This window comes from Mus caroli, unplaced genomic scaffold (genome assembly GCF_978045245.1).
Source record: "Mus caroli unplaced genomic scaffold, Mus_caroli_1 scaffold_2, whole genome shotgun sequence".
In the NCBI taxonomy this organism is placed as follows: domain Eukaryota; kingdom Metazoa; phylum Chordata; class Mammalia; order Rodentia; family Muridae; genus Mus; species Mus caroli.
The window spans coordinates 50745082-50765205 of record NW_028227257.1 but is presented as its reverse complement, the minus strand read 5'-3'; the positions used below and the strand labels follow the sequence as shown (position 1 = coordinate 50765205).

The following is a 20124-nucleotide window of genomic DNA, read 5'->3' as shown; positions in this document are numbered from 1 at the left end:
GGCTCACAACCATCTGTAACGAAATCTGACTCTCTCTTCTGGAGTGTCTGAAGACAGCTACAGTGTATTTACATATAATAAATAAATTAATTAATTAATTAAAAAAAAAAAGCCGGGCGTGGTGGCGCACGCCTTTAATCCCAGCACTCGGGAGGCAGAGGCAGGCGGATTTCTGAGTTCGAGGCCAGCCTGGTCTACAAAGTGAGTTCCAGGACAGCCAGGGCTACACAGAGAAACCCTGTCTCGAAAAACCAAAAAAAAAAAAAAAAAAAAAGAGTACTGGAACCAGTGCCATTTTGTGTAGTAGTTAGGGTTCCTCACAGTTCCATTCTTCTGCTGTAATAAAATCCTGTCAGGAAGCAACTTGGGGAAGCAAGGCTTTGTCTTAGCTTACAATTAATTCCAGGTTCCAACCATCACTGTGGGAAAGGCCAAGTTGACAGATGCTTAGAACTAGTCACACTGGATTCACGTGAATGCATGCATGCTTAGTGCTAGATTAGGTTTCTCCAGTTCCTAACATTTTACTTTTATTTGATGTGTACGCCTGTTATTTTTTTTTAAGATTTATTTATTTATTATGTAAGTACACTGTAGCTGTCTTCAGACACTCCAGAAGAGGGTGTCAGATCTCGTTACAGATGGTTGTGAGCCACCATGTGGTTGCTGGGATTTGAACTCTGGACCTTCAGAAGAGCAGTTGGGTGCTCTTACCCACTGAGCCATCTCACCAGCCCATGTATGCCTGTTATGTCTGTGCACCATGTGCACACCTAGTACATGCAGAGGTCAAAAGAGGGTGTTAGATCCCCTGGAACTGGAGTTATAGACAACTGCGAGTCATCGTGTGGGTACTGGGAATCAACCCGGGTCCTCTGTAAGAACAAGTACACCTGAGCCATCTCTCCAGCCCCTTACTCTTGTATAGTCCAGGGACCCAGAACCAGGCATGCTGGCTAATTTTATGTCAACTTGACACAGTGCAGAATCATCTGAGAGGAGGGAACCCCAACTGAGAAAATAAATTTTTTAAAGATTTATTTATTTATTTTATGTACAGGAGTACATTTCGCTGTCTTCAGACACACCAGAAGAGGGCATCGGGTCCCATTACAGGTGGTTGTGAGCCACTATGTGGTTGCTGGGAATTGAACTAAGCACCTCTGGAAGAGCAGTCAGTGCTCTTAACTGCTGAGCCATTTCTGTAGGCCAAAAAGAATTTTCTTAATTAGGGATTGATGGAGGAGGGCCCAGCCCATTGTGTGTAGAGCCATCACTGGGGTGGTGGTCCTGGGTTCTATAAGACAACTGGATGAGTAAGCCAGTAAACAACAGACCTCCACGACCTCTGCATCAGCTCCTGCTTCCAGGTTCCTGTCCTTGTTTGAGTTCCTCTCCTGACTTCCTTAAATGATGAAAAACAACATGGAAGTATAAGCCAAATAAGGCCTTTCCTCCCCAGCTTCCTTTTTGGTCATGGTGCTTCACCATAGCAAAGAAACCCTAACTATGATACCAGGAAAAGGTGCCACATACTTTCAGACTTCAGCGTTCCACACTGAGACAGTCCACTACAGACCTGCTCACAGGCCAACCTATCTAGACAAGCCTTCACCAAGATTTTCTTCTTAGGTGATTCTAGGGTATGTCACGTTGAATATTAAAACTGGTAACCATGTATAGAAGTGCAAGAATCCCAGCACTTGGGAGGCAGAGGCAGGGGGATCTCTGTGATTTCGAGGCTAGCCTGATTTACACAGTAAGTTCCCGGACAACCAGAGAGCTACACAGTGACACCTATCTCAAAAAAAAAAAAAAAAAAAAAAAAAACCAAAAGACAAGACAATCTAAAACCATCTGACCAACCATCACATCACCCCTCCCCCGCCCCTCCTCCCTCCTTGATTTCTCTCTAGAGACGGAGAAACCTGTCTCTGCCTGAAAATACATGGATACTAAAGCACCATAAAGCCAAGTCTCAAAATACTATACTCTCCCTGAACCACAGTGATGCCTTCACATCTGGCAAACCTGCCTCTCGATTCTGCTCTTGTACCTGGATGGGCCTTATTCACCATGGCTGCTCACCTTGGTTGTCTCAATTTCAAGAGGCAAAAGCATGGTCATCAACAGACTGAAGCAAAACACATCCAAACAGTGGGCAAAGTCATGAGCAATTTCCTCACAAATAATTACTTCAAAAATTGTTTTAATTGGCAGGACACTAACAACCTTTTAACAAACCAGTCCTTTTATTCAATGTTTTATGACCTTGGAATGAAGTAAGGGCAAAGAGTGCTGCATTTGAAGATGCCAGAATTACACACTGGGGTCAGTGTCCTAGAACATGAAGGTTGTTTTCCAGCCATGACCTTGAGGTCAATAGACCTGTATAACCTATATGAGATTCTGAGTCTACCAGACTATAGGTCACAGGACACTCCTGTGAAGTTATAATTTACAACATGTTTGTTTCTGCTATTCATTGCCCTACCTTTGGAGAGCAGGGAGCGTTTTAGAGCATTCTAAACCGGGTATTTCTGGCTGGAATTCTTAAGTTTCTCTATAACCCACATAACTTAAATCTCCCAAGGAGTGGTGACTAGTTAGTTCTGAGCTTAGGCAATAAAACGAAAAGCCAAAGGTGCAGAACTAATCTATTGTCAGAACTACAACCGTATGCCATGGAGGGGACCAGGAAGCAATCTTTATTTCAAAAGGATGGGAAAACTTTCAGGATGAGGACATCCTCTGTAACCTTTTCCTATATTCTAAAACAGGCACATTAAAAAAAAAAAAAGTAACGAGGAAATGAACGTTCATTTCCTGAACATCTATTGAGTTCCAGTCACATGCTTAATATCTTAGCTAATATGATTCTCCTTACTGGGTAAGAACTTGTAACCAGAATACCTGAATTAGTACTGCCTGTCGCCACAAGCCCCGATGAGCAGACAGGAAATGCATCTTTGTTGTGCTTTACACACAATTCCAACCCGTCCTCCAGTCTCCTCTCACTCTGCTATTATTTCACGTTCCAGAGCACTCGGCTTGAGGAGACCTAGGGTTTGTTCAAGGTGACACACTGCAGTTAAGAATTCGAATCCGAAGTAACATCCTCCCCGCTGCGCCATAGCGGGGGCTCCTAAAACGGAGGTCCGGTGCAGGGAAACTAATGACCCATGGCTCTCCCTCAGCGCAGTGCCACAGCTGGGAACGCAAGCCTATCCTCGTGACTCCCGAATCTTTCCGTTTTCACCCAAGTGCGTGACTGCGGGAGCGAGGTGGCCACGTGAGATCCCTCCACCCCCCTCTGGGCGAGGTACAGATCGGGTCCGGCCAAGGGCAAGTCTCAGCACACGCGCTCTTCCGCGTTGCCACAGAGCTGACCTGGGCCTGCGTGGGAGAAACTCGGAACGACCTTGGTGGCGGCCTCTGAGTCCCCGCGTGTCTGGGCGAGACTCCCCCACAGTCCCCGCCCGCAGCCACCCGGCGTGGCCAGCGCAGACAGGATAACCCGGGCGAGGCTGCAGGGAGGCGGCCAGCCAGTCCCACGTGGACCAGCTCCTCGTTGGGGGCGGGGCCCCGGGGACGTCCAGGCCAATCAGCGCCGCTGCCCAGCTCACCCGGCTAGGCGCGCCCGGCCAGCCTGTGGTTGCGTCACATCGGAGGCGGGACTTCGGGCGGGCGCGAGGCTCGGCAGGTCACGTGGGGCGCAGAACCGGCTATAAATAGGAGCCGGCGGCATGCTCGCTATATGATGGCCGCCGGCGCGCGTTGCGTGTTTTCATCTCTCGCCTGCTGAGGCGCCCGCGGCTGCTTCACGAGTGGGTAGTGAGTCCCTCCGTGCTGTGCTCGGTGTTGCCGTCCTGGGTTGTGCGACCGTGGCTCGAGCCTGCCTCAGTCTCGTTCTTCTGGTCTCTCTGTTCGGCCCTCAGTTTCCTTTGGTGAGTGGCGGCGCGGCACCGGTGGTGCAAAGGTCCTTTCTTCTCTGGAGTGGGCTCGGGTGTGGGGAGCTGGCTGGCGGGAGTGGGATGAGGGCTGCAGGACCCGGCTACGATGCTGTCCTCCTCCCGCCTCCCCACGCTCGCCGCGCCCTTCCGCGGGCCTTTTCGGCGGTCCTCGGCAGGCGCGCGCGCGGGAATGGTCTTTTTTCCGATCATCCACGGAGGGCGCGCGCGGGCAAGCGGCCGGAGACTGAGCCGAACGCGTGGGGCGGGGCGGGGCGGGACGGGGTGGGGGGTGGGGGAGCACAGAGATCGCCCTGTGCCCCACCTTGCACGGCGTTTGGGGGACTGAAGACAGAAGTGACGGGCGGGGTCGGGGGGGGGGACACTCTGCGGAGTCCCAGGCTGCCCTCTTCCCAGAGATGCGCCGCTATTGTTATTTTCTCCCACTTCGTCCCCCCAGGATGAACTTGCGTCCTTTCTCTAATCCGCCATGGAATTCTGCTCCGTGCTTTTAGCCCTCCAGAGCCAAAGAAACCCCAGACAACAGACGCCCAGACGCAGCAGCGTATAGCAGTAACTCCCCAGCTCGGTTTCCGTGCCGTAGTTTACAGTATTTAATTTTATATAATATATACTATTTATTATAGCATTTTGATACCTCATTCCGTTTACACATCTCAAAAGCCGCTCAGTAATTCTCTTATTATTTAAAGAACCACTACACTAGAGAATGGAATCTACTGTGGCAACGATTACTAGTACCCTAGCTGCTGTTACTGCTTCCGTTCCACCGAAGTATCTGTGGATGCTCATCCTGGGCTTCATCATTGCATTTGTCTTGGCATTCTCCGTGGGAGCCAATGATGTAGCAAATTCGTTCGGTACAGCTGTAGGCTCAGGTGTAGTGACCCTGAAGCAAGCCTGCATCTTAGCTAGCATCTTCGAAACTGTGGGCTCCGCCTTGCTGGGGGCCAAAGTGAGCGAAACCATCCGGAACGGCTTGATAGATGTGGAGCTGTACAATGAAACTCAAGATCTGCTCATGGCTGGCTCCGTCAGTGCTATGTTTGGTAAGTTGTACTTATACCTTATGTTCGCTCAAGTCTTGAACCTTTTTCCGCTTCTCTCCGTGAGGACGCACAGCTTATGTAACAGTTTTGCCATCTACCTGACAAAATCTGATTAATTCTGTTTCAGGTTCTGCTGTGTGGCAGCTAGTGGCTTCGTTTTTGAAGCTTCCGATTTCTGGGACCCATTGTATTGTCGGTGCAACCATTGGTTTCTCCCTCGTGGCAAATGGGCAGAAGGGTGTCAAGTGGTCTGAACTGATAAAAATTGGTATGTTGAATTCTAAATGGTTTTATTTTCGTTGTGTGCTGCTGTGTGTCGTGGAGTGGGAGTGAAGTTAGAGGGGCAAGTTGAAGAGTATCAGAAATGGAGCACCTACCATTTCAGGGTCTTGTTAACAAAAATGTACTTTCCAGAGCTGACACTTCATTTTGTGTTCTATTCCAGTGATGTCGTGGTTCGTCTCTCCGCTGCTTTCTGGTATTATGTCTGGAATTTTATTCTTCCTTGTTCGTGCGTTCATCCTCCGTAAGGTAACCTTTCCACTTGCGACCTTTCATGAGTCACATTCAGTCTTGTTCAAACTCAGGGGTATTCTCTCAGATGTGACGGGTGTGTAAGTATTTAGTGGCTTTGGAAAGCTACAGAGTTCTTTGTTCTGTATACCTCCTGTATGTTGTGAAGTTCTGTGAAAGAAGCAAGTTTTTAATGCCCCAGAGGGCATTCAGGAAGGAAAGACTGAGTAGTTCTATGGTCTGCCAAGAAATAAAGAGACTGGGAGTGAAAACTAAGAACGTTGTTTAAGGTGGCCCTGTCTGTCTAGGTCACTACATCCAGGACAAGTGGAATTGTAACCTTTTAGTTCAACAGGTCACAGAATCCTTTTCAAATTGCTCTCCCATGTTGATTGTCAAGTATATAGAAGTTTCTAGAGGAGGCCTTCTACTTGTAGGGACTCCACTTTCTCAGTAAAAAGAGAGGGATGAGTTGTTAGGGGGGTTTGTTTTGTTTTTGCTTAAAAAAAAACAGGAAGCCATTGAGTTTCCTGACTACTTGAAAATCCCTTTTGAGAGACTTAGTGCAATTTCTTTTATCATGGAGACTGAGCCTGGCTCCATTAAAAAAAAAAAAAAAAAGAAAAGTAGACAACAAGGGATTTTGTTGACTCTGGGCTGAATTACAGTAAGAATAAATGAATTTTTCTCCGGAGACAGAATTGTCCTATTTTCTAGGGTGAGTGGCTCTTAACAGTCCTTTGTTAAGCTCTTTTAAAATTCCCCTAAACAGTAGAAATCTGAGTGAGGGGAGATAGGTACCTTATCTTAATGGAAGGTGTGTGTTTAGACTCCCTGCTTCTTGATCTAGTTCTCGGAGTCTCTGGGGAATGACTTCATGTTCTTCTCAATAGAAGTCCTTCCCTGACTCCTTCTTGATCCTATACTTACCATTAGGTGTCTGGCAGAATGTGTTTCACTTGTGGAACATTAGAAATATCTCTAGCTTGGCACAGTGTGACTGAGTAAATAAATAGTTCATTGATGTCCAACCTCTAGATATGGTATTCTTTCATCTAGCAAGCAGGTATGATATGAATTCCCCTGACCCCCCTGTCTGTAGCATAGGGAAATCTGATTCTCACCGGTATTCAGGAATCATAGATTTTAGTGTTGCTGTTAGAGCCATGCATCTCTTGACATACCAGAAAACCAGAATAACTAATAGGATGCTATTTGGTTTCATGGTTTTTAAAGGTTTATTCTGACCCCTTTGATTATTGGGAAATCGATCATTCTGATTCTGGAGAGCCTATGCGAACTGCTTAGTGGTCATTCCTGGAAGGGGGAACAGAGATGCAATGGGGTTCTCAGTGCCCAGAACCTTTGATTGACATGTGCCAAGTATCTTTACTCTCACTGTGTTATTGGAATATCAAGTTGTGTATGTTTAATAATTATTCTGTACGGTCTCAAGTAGCCCAGGCTGGCCTTGAACTTCTGATCCTCCTGCATTCACATCCCAAGTTCTTGAATTACTGATGTGTGCTCCCACTCCCAGCTTAAAGAGTATGGGTGGGACGGGCATGGTCGAGAGTCACGGATGATATTTAATACATACAGTGCTGACTTGGAGGCTCTTCCCCTCTGTCTCTCACTTGCTCACGAATCCCTCAGTAACAGATGAGGGACCCTTTCCTGTCTCCATGTAACTGAGTGAGAGGTTCACATCCTTTCTAACTAAAGCTTTAACTTCGTTGTCTCATTCCTTCCTATATCGAGCCCAGAATAGTTCCTGGAAGTCTGTTGACTTGACAGAAAGACCTAGTGCATATTTGGTTTTCATCTTTATCACTATATATAAAAGATAAAGAGTTTACACGATGAGAAAAGCATTTAATAAAAATCCCTAGCCTAGCTATGAAGACCTGGGAGGAGGCTGGAAGGGAGAGACCTTTCCTATTTTACCATTTTCCTTGACTTTTACAAAGTTATGCTGTGGTTTGTTTTGGTTTTTACCACTAAGTCTTTATCATCGTGTATTAGGGCTAGTCCTTCCCTACCCATCCCAGGCTATGCACTCGGATTTCAAATATATTATTATCTTGTGACTAAGTCTTTGTAGCCTAGGTTGACCTTTGACTCCGGGGGTCTTGTGCTTCAGCACGCCCAGCACTGGTATTACAGGTGTATAACACCATGCCCACGGCAGCCCCAACCATGCTACTATTTCAGGGAATATTGAATTTTAGACCCCAAGTGGGGGAAATGAGTGTAGAGTGCTTTTTACCTGATGGTTTAATTACTAAATATAAATAGCATTTGAAAATTGATGAGAGAGTCCCTACCTAATGCCTACAGAATATTCTTGAAGCCTTGGATTAGCTTGTGTACCTCAGGCTCTTGTCTGCCTTTAGGTGTAGCCTGCATCTGTTTAGTTTTTCAGGGTGAGTCAGGGTTCTGTAGGTTGCTTTTGATCTGATGTCTTACTGTTAGTGTCCTCCTAAACAATGAGTAAAACTTAAAATTAATGGAGTTTTGTTTTGTTTTCAAGACAGGGTTTTCTGTGTAGCCCTGGCTGTCCTGGAACTCACTCTGTAGACCAGGCTGGCCTTGAATTTAGAAAACCACCTGCCTCTGCCTCCCGAGTGCTGGGATTAAGGTGTGGGCCACCACTGCCCAGCTAAATTTTTTTAGTGAGTGTCTGTACTCACTTGAAAAGCCATGCTTTATGAGGGGCTTTAACTTCACTGATCTGTAAGCTCCCCCGCCCCAAAGTCTTAATGATTGTCAGAAACTCTGGTATCTCTTCTGGATCTTTACCTCTGTCTGAACCTTAAGATTTTCAACTGGTGGTGTGACTAGGGTAGCATTAAACTTTTGTGCTCAAGGTTTGGCCTTCCTGATGAGACCTATGTTCTCATTCTTTTAAATGTTTGGCTTGGAAGTTTTTCTGTGGAATTGTAATACATACATGGGAACTATTTTCGTTTTCATTTTCAGTCACAGGGACCATTGATGATTCTTTTTTTTTTGTTTTGTTTTGTTTTGTTTTTTTGAGACAGGGTTTCTCTGCGTAGCCCTGGCTGTCCTGGAACTTACTCTGTAGACCAGGCTGGCCTCGAACTCAGAAATCCGCCTGCCTCTGCCTCCCGAGTGCTGGGATTAAAGGCGTGCGCCACCACACCTGGCCCACCATTGGTGATTCTTAAACATTTCACAGTTTTGCCTTGGGGTCTTTGTACTTGCTATGCCTCTGTCCATTCCCCCTCCCCCTAGTGGACAGGTGGCTTAAACTTTCCATACCCTGAGACATATGTCAGCTCAACTGATTTCGTTCCCACATTTTATTAAAATGTCCCTCCCCATCAACATCCTCTGGCCTGTTTTTGTTTTTCCTTTTAAGGCATTTGTCAGCCCAGTATGTTATTGTGTAGTAGAAAATTACTCAGTTCTATGAAAACGGGGACTTAGTCTGGCCCCTGCTCTATTTTAGTGCCCTAAAAAGTTCTTGACAGGCACTAGACTGAGTGGATCGATGGTGAGGTTCACAATTGATTTAACTTTGCACTTTGGTAAGGCCTTATGTCACATTGATCAGATATATATAGATAAGATGGTTGTGTATAGTCTGCAGATTTTTAAATTTAAGGCGGCAGGACATCAGGAAATAAGCATTTTACCTTAGTCTGTTTTTCTCCAGTACAGTAGATCCTGGGGGGCCTGTACTCAGGTTTACAGATGGACTTTGGATAACTCAGAGAAACTGGTTATTTGTGATATTAGCTACATCCTTGTTACTAAGAATATGGAGAAACTGTTGCCTATGGATGGTAGGTGGCATTAGCTTCCTTAGGTAGCAAATGTAGGACAGAGTCCAGTTGGCTTTGTAGAAATTATGGTGGGAGGCTGTTGCTAGCACCACGACTCCTAGTTTGTCTTGCCACAGGGTGCTCTGAAAGAGATCTACATTTACAACTTTTAAGGTACTGATCTTAATGTCTTACAGGCAGATCCAGTTCCTAACGGCTTACGAGCTTTACCAATTTTTTATGCCTGCACAATCGGAATCAACCTCTTTTCCATTATGTATACTGGAGCACCGTGTAAGTACGAATCAAGATGCTTAAATGTGAATTTAAGGTTATTTACAAAACTTTCATTAAATGCCCAATTTACCCCTTTTTGCTTTACAGGGCTGAAATCTCCTAGAAGGTGGCTGGCCTGCACCCATTTCAGAAGGCTGCAGGCTAGTGTATGCTGAGTTAACCTAGATAGGTTTTCAACCAGAGAGACCTGCTCACACTCTAAATCACTACAGACTTTCCTCCCTAGTCTTCACAGGATCCACTGATAATGTGACCTTCTCCCTCCCTTGCTTGTGTCTATGCTAACAATGCTGGCAATGATGCTGGCCTCAACCACTGAAGAGTCATTAGTTAAATCTGCTCTTCAGTAATCAGCCACTTCGAGCCGGCTGTTAGATGTCGCTTTTCTCTCCCAGTTGGAGCCATTTCATTTCCTCAGTTCTCAGTTTGCCCCTGAACTGACTTGAGTGAGAAGAGGTGGGATGGGTAACTCCTGGTCTAATTAATTACACTCGGAAGAAGAATGTCCGCAGCTAAGAGAAAGCACTGAGAGGAATATGAAGGCTCTGGTGTTGATTGCTTTCATATGGGGACTAAGGGAAGGCAAGGATTCAGTTGTCTACTGAGAGATGGATAGATTGGAGCTCGTGAGGCAGAGCAGCACGGTTCTGGCACACTCATTCCTCTGACTGCTGCCCAGGGCACACTGTCTGTGTGTTAAACAGGACTGAAGTAGCAAAGTGATTGTCCTTATGTTATGTGTGCTCTCATCCTCAATTCTTAAAGGATTTTCATGCTTGTGACCACCAAGTAGGTTCCGCCTCTGGTTCATGGATTGTGACCTGTGTATTATTACCACTGAAATGATGTAGTAAGTCACCGAACAAAACAAAACAGCAGGGTATTTCTCACATTGTCGTTCTTGAAATGTCAGTAAAGAAACACAGGATGGGACCAGCCTTGGTGTGGGGGCTTTGCTTCTTTTGCCCTTTAAGATCGTTTCTAAGAAAACCCAGTCCTTTCGTTCCCCCTTTTGACTTGGAATGTAGACAAACTTTAACTGATGAATACTAATTAGACCTCATGGATATTTTACTTTGTGGGACATAACTACCTAGTCACAGTTGAAAGCAGAACTTAAAATGAAAAGACCAGCAGATGGAACTTCAGGTCTGAAGGATTTCAGCTAATGTCTGATTGATTCTTAAAGGCTACTTCTTAGTATATTCTGTCTCTTTTACAGTGCTAGGGATTGAATCTAAGGCTTTGTGCAAGCTAGGCTGAGCTGCAGCCCCGACATAATAGTTTTGACAGTACAGTAATGTTCCCATTTTATAAGTGACTTACTATGCAGTAAGCAAAATCAAGTGAGACAAGCACAAGTGACTTTGCTGGGGGAAGGGACATTCAGACAGTGGCCTGGGATTCAGTGCTGTGAATGGTCTCCACTCTAGGATAGATAGGCCAGCAGTCCCTGTTGCCTGTGTGCAAGCTGACATTTGCCAATACTGCTGATCCTGAGGTCCTTGAGCCAAGGGGGAAGAACTGGAGGACAGGTCTCTGCCTTGTTACGAACTAAACTTGTCCTGTGTGAAAGGCAACATTTAAGCAAGTGTCTTCCCGTAGTTAATACCCTATTTTCTGTTAGCTTGATGATGCTTTTGTGGAGACATGCAGTTCCCCCAAAAGCTGCCTGGTACAGTGAATGTAGTAACTTTCCTTTACAGTGTGTGGTGTCTGCATGACACTGACTTGAGACACTCCCTTTTGACATTAAAATAAGTCATATGTAAATGTAATGTGGGGCGGTTAGGATGAGGAGCTGAGTGCAGAAAGGGATGCTGTGATTGTTTTTATAGTTACAGGTCCTTACTGTAGTGATTCTTGAAGAAAGTTAGCACATGAGTCCAGCAAGTGTTTCAGTGGCTCTGGTTGCTGTGGGTTTAAGATGGTCATTCACGTTTTCTCCACGGTCTGCATAGCCAGTAGCCTGATGAAACTCTGGAATGGCAGCAGCTGAAACGGGTGACGGTGACGGGCTGGCTTGGGGAAGCCCTCCTTCCCCTCAGGAGGGTTTACACATTGTTGCAGGGGGCTGTTGCCCTGGGGTTTTCAAGATGCACCATTTTATCTCGTAGTGCTGGGCTTTGACAAACTTCCTCTGTGGGGTACCATCCTCATCTCGGTGGGATGTGCAGTTTTCTGTGCCCTTATCGTCTGGTTCTTTGTATGTCCCAGGATGAAGAGAAAAATTGAACGTAAGTAATATAGTTTAATAGTGTTCCCTCTCCCTCTCTCTACTCCTCTGTTCCCCTCTTCTCCCCCCTCTCCCTTATCTATAAGACTATTTTGGGATAGAGGAAGCATTTGCCTCAGCTACCTTTGCATACTCAGCTTAGATGGCTGTGTGACAGTGTCTATACACATATTCACTGTAAGTACAGACACACTTTTGCACATTATCCTTGTGCTAGAGCTGTAACAACACATGAAGAAGTAAACACTTTTAGATATAAGAAACCTTAAGTTATCGAAGGATGTTTTTGAGGTAGAATTTAATACCAAGTAAGTTTATTTGGTACTAGTCTCTGTGTCTGTTGAGTGGTTAAGATAGTTTAGCAGAGTCCCCTTCTGCCTCTCAGTGTGTGGAATGTTGGTTTGCCAATACACAGCAGACCAGGAATGCATAGACTGCAGTGGCGTTAAAAGAATGCTGCGTCATTGCAGTTCTGAGGAGCCGCCCAGAGCTCTGTGCTAGTCAGCTGTGCGACACGCACAGTGGGAATGAGGCTTCCAGGACTCTGACCTCATTTTTGTCTCAGTCTGGAAGGAGAGACAAATCTTACTTTAATGCTATACTAGTGTGAGGTGTCTGAGCCAGTAGGTGACTGGTGAGCTGGCCGTTAGGCAGAAATCCTGCCTGGCTACCGGGTATGGAAGTGTTTAAGCCTGCCGCTTGCAGCTCAGTTGTCTGTACTCTTGACCTACGAGTTAGGAGATTCCTTAGGGAAGGCTGACAGTTTAGTCAGCTGCCACCCCAGGGCTTGAGCCTCCATGTCATGACCAAGAGCTGAAGATGGTTTTACACTTGTAATTATAAAAATAAAAAGCCAGAAATGGACCAGAACCCTAAAATACCTGGCAGTTGACAGCAGTTTGTCAGCCCCCATTTCTGCAAGCAGACCGTGTGCTACTGCAGGGCTGGGTTGTCTTGCTCCTTCCCAAGGGAAAGATATATCCCTCAAATAATAAAGAGGGCAGCGATGTTAGCTTGAATTTTAACTAGAATTTATACCTGTTATTTCAAGAAGGGTTTCAGGAGTGGATAGAAAGGAATGTGGAGCAAGGTAGTACCGTCGAGTCACAAACCCTCTTTATCTTTTAGGAGAAGTAAAGACTAGCCCCTCTGAGAGTCCCTTAATGGAAAAGAAGAGCAACGCAAAAGAAGACCATGAAGAAACAAAGATGGCTCCTGGAGATGTTGAGCATAGGAATCCTGTGTCTGAGGTAGTGTGTGCCACTGGGCCACTCCGGGCTGTGGTGGAGGAGAGGACAGTGTCATTCAAACTTGGTGACCTGGAGGAGGCTCCGGAGCGAGAGCGGCTTCCCATGGACCTGAAGGAGGAGACCAGCATAGACAGCACCATCAATGGTGAGTTAACTTCCCAGGGTTTCTAGTGTCTCGGGGTGGTGGGAAGGCTGCTACTCCGGCTGATGCACTTTGCATTGAATGTTACCTTTTTGGTCTCGGCTAGGTGCAGTGCAGTTGCCTAATGGGAACCTTGTTCAGTTCAGTCAAACTGTCAGCAACCAGATCAACTCCAGTGGCCACTATCAGTATCACACCGTGCACAAGGATTCTGGCTTGTACAAAGAGCTGCTCCATAAGTTACATCTGGCCAAGGTGGGAGACTGCATGGGAGATTCTGGGGACAAGCCCTTGAGACGCAACAACAGCTACACTTCCTACACTATGGCAATATGTGGCATGCCCCTGGATTCATTCCGTGCCAAAGAAGGTGAACAAAAGGGAGATGAAATGGAGACGCTGACATGGCCTAATGCAGATACCAAGAAGCGGATTCGAATGGACAGTTACACCAGTTACTGCAATGCCGTGTCTGACCTTCACTCCGAGTCTGAGATGGACATGAGTGGTAAGGCTGAGATAGGCCTGGGTGACAGAAAAGGAAGCAATGGCTCTCTTGAAGAATGGTATGACCAGGATAAGCCTGAAGTGTCCCTCCTCTTCCAGTTCCTGCAGATCCTTACAGCCTGCTTTGGGTCATTTGCCCATGGTGGCAATGATGTCAGGTTAGTCCACATGACTCTTAGTGTTACTGACTATTTTTAGACAGTCTTACCCTCCTGTGTGTGCTGCTCTACTTCTGGGGGGACACTGACTAATCTAGACAGGATGAAGTGGTCGTAATAAAGTAACAGGAAGTTCACTTGGATTATAAGACTGGTTTTTTAGCTTTATTTCTAGACAGGATAAACAGATGAGAACGAGACTTTGGTAAATTGGGACTTCGGTGATGAAAAACTTAGGATCACGGACAGCCCTGAGAATAGACTTAAGGGGTTAATATTAGCCTTGTTTCTCTGGCCAGTAAGCGTCATTGGAGCCTGAGACTTGCTCTAAGCTACACATGGGAGGAATGAGGCTACCAGTTACATGTATGTGCCTTCTGTCACAGCCACTGTGTTTGGCTTCTGTAGGATGGTTTGCTAAGTGCAGTGGTCAGTCACTTAACAGATTGGGTCTCGACAAGAAGTGGTTCTGTCTAAAAAGTCATCAGTGCCCCCTTTTTTCTTCCAGCAATGCCATCGGACCTCTGGTTGCTTTGTATCTTGTTTATAAACAAGATGCCTCTACAAAAGCGGCCACACCCATATGGCTTCTGCTTTACGGTGGTGTTGGCATTTGCATGGGCCTGTGGGTTTGGGGGAGAAGAGTTATCCAGACCATGGGGAAGGACCTGACCCCGATCACACCCTCCAGGTGAGTAGTGATCAAGCTTCTCAAGAGATGGAGTTGTGTGGAGGGCAGCACGTGGGTCTCCAGCTAAAGGACTGTATGGCAGCTGCCGCTGTTCTTCTCTCTCAGTTGCTCTGAACCTTTCTGATGCACTTACCGTCTGACTTGTAAATCAGTCAATCTGCTCAGCATGTGATCATGTAATTTAAGTTTTCTGAGAAAGATGTAGTGGAGTAAATAATTATATACATGGCTTGGATTTGGGAGCTAAAACCTTATACTTTATTCAGAATAAAAGTTCCAACATCTTTGTTTGCTTTTTGAAACAGGGTCTCTCTCTTGGCTGGCCTGGAATTTACTATGTAGAGCAAACTGGCCCTGATCTCAGAATTCATCTGCCTCTGCTTTCCAAGCCTTAGCATTAAAGCGTGTGTCACTAGGTGTACCCCAGCTTTTAAATAAATCATTCCAGAAATACTTAATCCTCAGATCTTAGGACCTTGGCTCAATTTAAGTAGGTTTTTGGGGTTAGAGGAGATGACCAGGCTTTGTCACTGAGTAGAGCAAAGAGAGATTAGAACCGATGGCTTTAGCTAGTGTTGGTTTCTCAGAAGACCCTCCATTGTTGACAAACATCCTTTTGTATCAACAGTGGTTTCAGTATTGAACTGGCGTCTGCCTTAACTGTGGTCATCGCATCAAACATTGGCCTTCCCATCAGCACAACACATTGCAAAGTAAGTGGAGTGGGGACGTCATGGGCCCTTGAAGCCGATCAGTAGCTTGGGGATGTCCATGGTTCAGGTGGATCTGCGGGGTGAGGGTGTGTGTGTGGGGGGTGGGGGGGGGGTCCTACTACTTGTGGTAGTAAATACACTGGTTTTAACAAGTTTGTGAGGCTTATTTGTAAGGTCAGTCTTTTGGTGAAAGCATATAGACAGGGCCTCTTGGACCTGTTGTGCTGAGACATTGACCTGTAGGAAGTTGCTTGGTGAACGTATAACATAGTTATTGGATAAAGAACAAACTGACTTCCTTGGAAGAGCTGAATCTGGTCCAGGTAGGGCCTGCCAAGTCACTCTTTCTGCTGGGGTGGTGGATCACATTGGGTCACATACCAGCCGCTTTCTAGAGTAATTGTTGAGAAATCAGAAATTTAGCTTACAAAAAAGCAGGGAAGCCGGGCGTGGTGGCGCACGCCTTTAATCCCAGCACTCGGGAGGCAGAGGCAGGCGGATTTCTGAGTTCGAGGCCAGCCTGGTCTACAAAGTGAGTTCCAGGACAGCCAGGGCTACACAGAGAAACCCTGTCTCGAAAAACCAAAAAAAAACAAAAACAAAAAACAAAAAACAAAAAACAAAAAAACAAACAAACAAACAAAAAAAAAAAAGCAGGGAAAAGGAGTTTTGTCATACTTTAGCACATTTAGCAACAGATCTAATGGCTGAATATTTATATCGCTTTCCTTCACCTTGCCATGGGTAATTTTAGCTTGTTAGAAGTTAGCTTCTGGCTTGTGTCACATGCCTGTAATTTCACCTCTTGGGGTTCTGAAGTAGGAGGATCACAAGTTCAATCCTGTTTGGACGACAGTGAGAACAACTGTGTCTGTTTTCCAGACAAACTGCTGGGTTCATCGCTTGTCTGGGTTCCCTGTCCCAAGTGTCTTTTTGCTGAGTAATGTCTGGTCTGTTTCTCTCCTAGGTGGGCTCTGTTGTGTCTGTTGGCTGGCTCCGATCAAAGAAGGCTGTTGACTGGCGACTGTTTCGAAACATTTTTATGGCTTGGTTTGTCACGGTCCCCATCTCTGGGGTTATCAGTGCCGCTATCATGGCAGTATTCAAGTACATCATCCTGCCCGTGTGACGCTGGGGTCGAAAGCTGTGTCAGTGTCTGGGACCATTGTACACATTCCTGTTCCTAGGAGAACGCTCACAGTGTTGCTGAAGACAGGCAAGGGTCTTAAAGGAGCCGTGGGAAGGAAGTGTAATTTACACTATAATTGCTTTTGTGCTAAATATGACTTATCTCAAAATTAGCTATGTAAAATAGCCAGGTTTCCATTGATTCATTCCAAGGTCCCTTTTCTCCTGGGCTATGAATTCCTGTACATATTTCTCTACTTTTGTATCAGGCCTCAATTCCAGTATGTTTTAATGTTGTCTGTGAGATAACTTAGGTGGGTTCTTTTTAAACAGCCAGGCAGAGCCATTTGATGGCACGTACTGCTTTGTCGGCCTCACCAGCTTCTTCCCCAACATGCACAGGGATTTAACAAACCTGTAACTGAAGCTTCCTCCCTCATAGTCTCTCATAGAAATAGTCACGGCACTCTGCTCCCTGTCACTAGTGGCAGGTTCTGTTGATGTGTGACAACTTCTTAGAGGGCCGAGAATCTTTGGCACAGTGGAAATATAAGTTTGTAGTAACTTCTTTGCAATCAGTTCACGGACATGTTGCTAAGAAGTCGGGAGACAAAGCCTCCTGGCGGTTGTGGTTCTTCTGAGATTTCTGGCAGTGTGGGATGGGTGAATGAAGTGGAATGTGAACTTTGGGCAAATTCAATGGGACAGCCTTCCATGTTCATCTGTCTACCTCTTAACTGAATAAAAAGCCTACAGTTTTTAGAAAATTTTCTCTTGTGCTTTTTGTTTTTCTTGAGTCCTCATCGTTCATCCTCGCGACATTCTTAGGAGGCTGTGTGCACCTCCCAAATGGAGGTGCTGTCGGGCTCCTCACTGTCTTCTGTGGTCCCCTAAACGATGTCGCCCCACACAGCACCGTGGTGCATGGGGTTGATGGTTCCTATCCTGAGAATTCCTGGACAATGCTTTGACTATTTTAGTTTCAAAATATTATAATTAAACTCATGACTAAGCCAGCAGAAGGCTATGCTCAGGAAGGTTGCTCACTGGAGAATTCTCAGTAAATGTTTGCACTTACCCAGGCATGGAGCACGTCAGTGCTTGGTGTGTATTGTCAGAGAAGAAACATCTGGAGGCTCAGGCTGGCTGGCGGTAGAATGGGAAAGGTGAACTTGACTGTTAAATCTGGATGTGAGGGTTGAAGGAGATGCTGAGAACTGGGCCAGGCCTTCATTCCCAGGACTGATCTATGGCATGAAGGTCCAAGTCCCTCCACACTGTTGTGACGACAGAGCACAGTGCTTTCCCCAGCTCTTCCTAGCCTAGGAGAATGGACTCAGACCAAATAGGAGGAGTCCCTAGAGGTGGGAGGTGACACCATAAAGGCTGGCACATGCTGGGAAGAATGCTGGCCTTCCTTTATTTTGGTTATAGATGTTTCCTTAAACATTAAGGTCGTTTGTATATTAGAATCAGCAATAAGATTGAGTAAAAGGCTGAGGTCCCTTGCTGCCCTTTTCCTGTCCTGAGTAAGCTACCTCCAGATTGGTTGGTTGGGTATTTGCTGCTGCATAAACACATCACTAGTTGTCCTTTTGTTTAGTTATCTTGGCAGGCATCTGTTTTTCAGCCCCAGGGGTTCTCCACAGGGGTGATTTTTCTTTCGGTCTCAACATACATTGAGACACATATTTGATGCTACTGACAAGAAATGTCATGAGCATTCTACAGAATCTCTAAGATGGAAGAAACCTGATATGAGGCAGTTATAGTTGGGCTGTGTACTTGGGGAATCCCATAGGAGAGTTCAGAAGGGTGAAAGTCCAGTTGCTCAGGAGCGTGGTCACCAGTCTACCCACAGGCAGCCTTTGCTTTGTTTGGCTGACTGGGTTCCAGTTGCCGTGGTTTAGGTACATACGGGTCAACAACCTGGTTCACACATCAGTCACCCTGAGAATGTGCGTCATTGCGTAAAGTGCAAACTTCAATGCTAGGTCTTGAGTCTGAAAAAATCACATTTAGAAAATACCAGCTACTCATGATCAGCTTCCCAAGTCTGAAGATGACTGGGCTGTGTGTGTTGCTTCATTCAAGGATGACAGCGTTTTGGCTGCCTTACCTCCTCGAAGTAGAAACACTAGGCCAACTTTGCTGTTGGGCTTTCCTCAGGCTTGAATGGAAATAAATTGCTTCTTACCATTAGACACAACTCAGTCCAGCCAATGGACAGTATTACTTCAGTCCTTAAAGCTTCTGTCAAGATGGCCTCTTGTATAACTCTTTGCTATCATATCTAGAGATCTTACACATTGTTTAGCTGAAGTGGAGAGTAAGTGGTACTGTGGCAGAGATGAATAGGAACCCTTAGTGTGGCACTGAATAACTGTAGGAAGCAGGTCGCACATAACTACATAGATGCTCGCTGCGGGAGTTTGTGGAGGGGTTGTTCTTGTTTGTTTGGGTTGGGTTGGGTGGGGGTTTTTTGATTTTTGTTTTTTTGTTTTGCTTTGCTTTGTTTTTTTGAGTCCAAGGTCTTAGTATGTAGTGCAGATTGGCTTGAGGTTTCTGGCTCCTCTACCACTGTCTCCCCAGCACTGGGATAACAGGAATGTATCACTACTTACATCTGGGACTGCCATTTGAGAGATTGTATATGGACAGCCAGAGGGACTAAGTGATGGTGAATTTAACAAGAAAAAAGGATGGGATTGTGATGACAAGAGCGCAGATGTCGCCGGGCGTGGTGGCGCACGCCTTTGATCCCAGCACTTGGGAGGCAGAGGCAGGCGGATTTCTGAGTTCGAGGCCAGCCTGGTCTACAAAGTGAGTTCCAGGACAGCCAGGGCTACAGAGAAACCCTGTCTCGAAAAAACCAAAAAAAAAAAAAAAAAAAAAGAGCGCAGATGTCTCAGACGGAATGACACTCTCCAAACAAAACAAAACAAAACAAAACAAAACAAAACAAAAGTTAATAGAGGAAACCATTTCCACAAAGTTTCCCTCTGACCTACATACACACACACACATACACACACACACACAAATAATGAATTAAAAACTTAAGTTTTTCTTTTTTTTTTTTGTTTTTTTTGAGACAGGGTTTCTCTGTGTAGCCCGGGCTATCCTGGAACTCACTTTGTAGACCAGGCTGGCCTCGAACTCAGAAATCCACCTGCCTCTGCCTCCCAAGTGCTGGGATTAAAGGTGTGCGCCACCACTGCCCGGCCAAGTATTTTTTTCAAAGAGTTAAAAAAAAAACAAAAGCTGTCAAGATGACTTGACTTAGTGCGAAAGGGTATTTGTGGCCAATCCTGATGACCTAAGTTTGTTACCCTGATGCCTGGGTCCACATGGAAGAAGAGAACCAACTCCCATAAGCCATCCTCTGACCTCCACATATGTACCATGGCATGTGAGTACCTTGCCCCCCTAAAATTATTATTAAATTTGAAAAAAAAAATTGAGTCTGCTGGTGTATTCCAGTAAACCTAGCGCTGAGGGATGGAGACAGGAAGGTGGCGGCCTTGCTGGCTGCCAGGCCAACTACAGCACTAGGTGGTTAAGACCTGTCTCAAAAAGATAAGTCAGAGGACAACAGAGGAAGACAGCTGAAGTCAACCTCTGGCCTGAACATGCGCACACATAGGTGGGCCCTCCCTCCCCTAGTACGTACACACA

The 20124-nt window shown here is 45.9% G+C and overlaps 1 protein-coding gene and 1 long non-coding RNA gene across 4 annotated transcripts; one reads left to right on the top strand and one right to left on the bottom strand.

Annotated features, from left to right (window-relative positions):
- Positions 1 to 1076: 1076 nt before the first annotated feature.
- LOC147005817 (uncharacterized) lies at positions 1077 to 3436 on the bottom strand. Of its 2 annotated transcripts, none has more exons than XR_015046226.1 (3): positions 2089 to 3436; positions 1338 to 1405; positions 1077 to 1202 (listed from the first exon to the last, which is right to left on the bottom strand). It is a non-coding gene; the product is annotated as an uncharacterized LOC147005817 (long non-coding RNA). The 2 variants fall into 2 exon arrangements; XR_015046227.1 differs by having other exon boundaries at positions 2914 to 3436.
- Positions 3437 to 3713: 277 nt separating this feature from the next.
- Slc20a1 (solute carrier family 20 member 1) lies at positions 3714 to 17213 on the top strand. 2 transcript variants are annotated; one of them, XM_029473964.2, is made up of 12 exons: positions 3717 to 3947; positions 4411 to 4560; positions 4664 to 5020; positions 5148 to 5288; positions 5466 to 5551; positions 9522 to 9618; positions 11739 to 11858; positions 12986 to 13252; positions 13356 to 13914; positions 14423 to 14605; positions 15234 to 15318; positions 16286 to 17213. In XM_029473964.2, exons 3-12 carry the CDS (start codon positions 4681 to 4683, stop codon positions 16445 to 16447), a joined length of 2040 nt encoding a protein of 679 aa, XP_029329824.1. In that variant the 5' UTR covers positions 3717 to 3947; positions 4411 to 4560; positions 4664 to 4680; the 3' UTR covers positions 16448 to 17213. The 2 variants fall into 2 exon arrangements, with proteins under 2 accessions (XP_029329825.1, XP_029329824.1); XM_029473965.2 differs by lacking the exons at positions 11739 to 11858; positions 12986 to 13252; positions 13356 to 13914; ... (1 more) ...; positions 15234 to 15318; positions 16286 to 17213 and adding an exon at positions 9709 to 11732 and having other exon boundaries at positions 3714 to 3947; positions 4411 to 5020.
- Positions 17214 to 20124: the final 2911 nt, after the last annotated feature.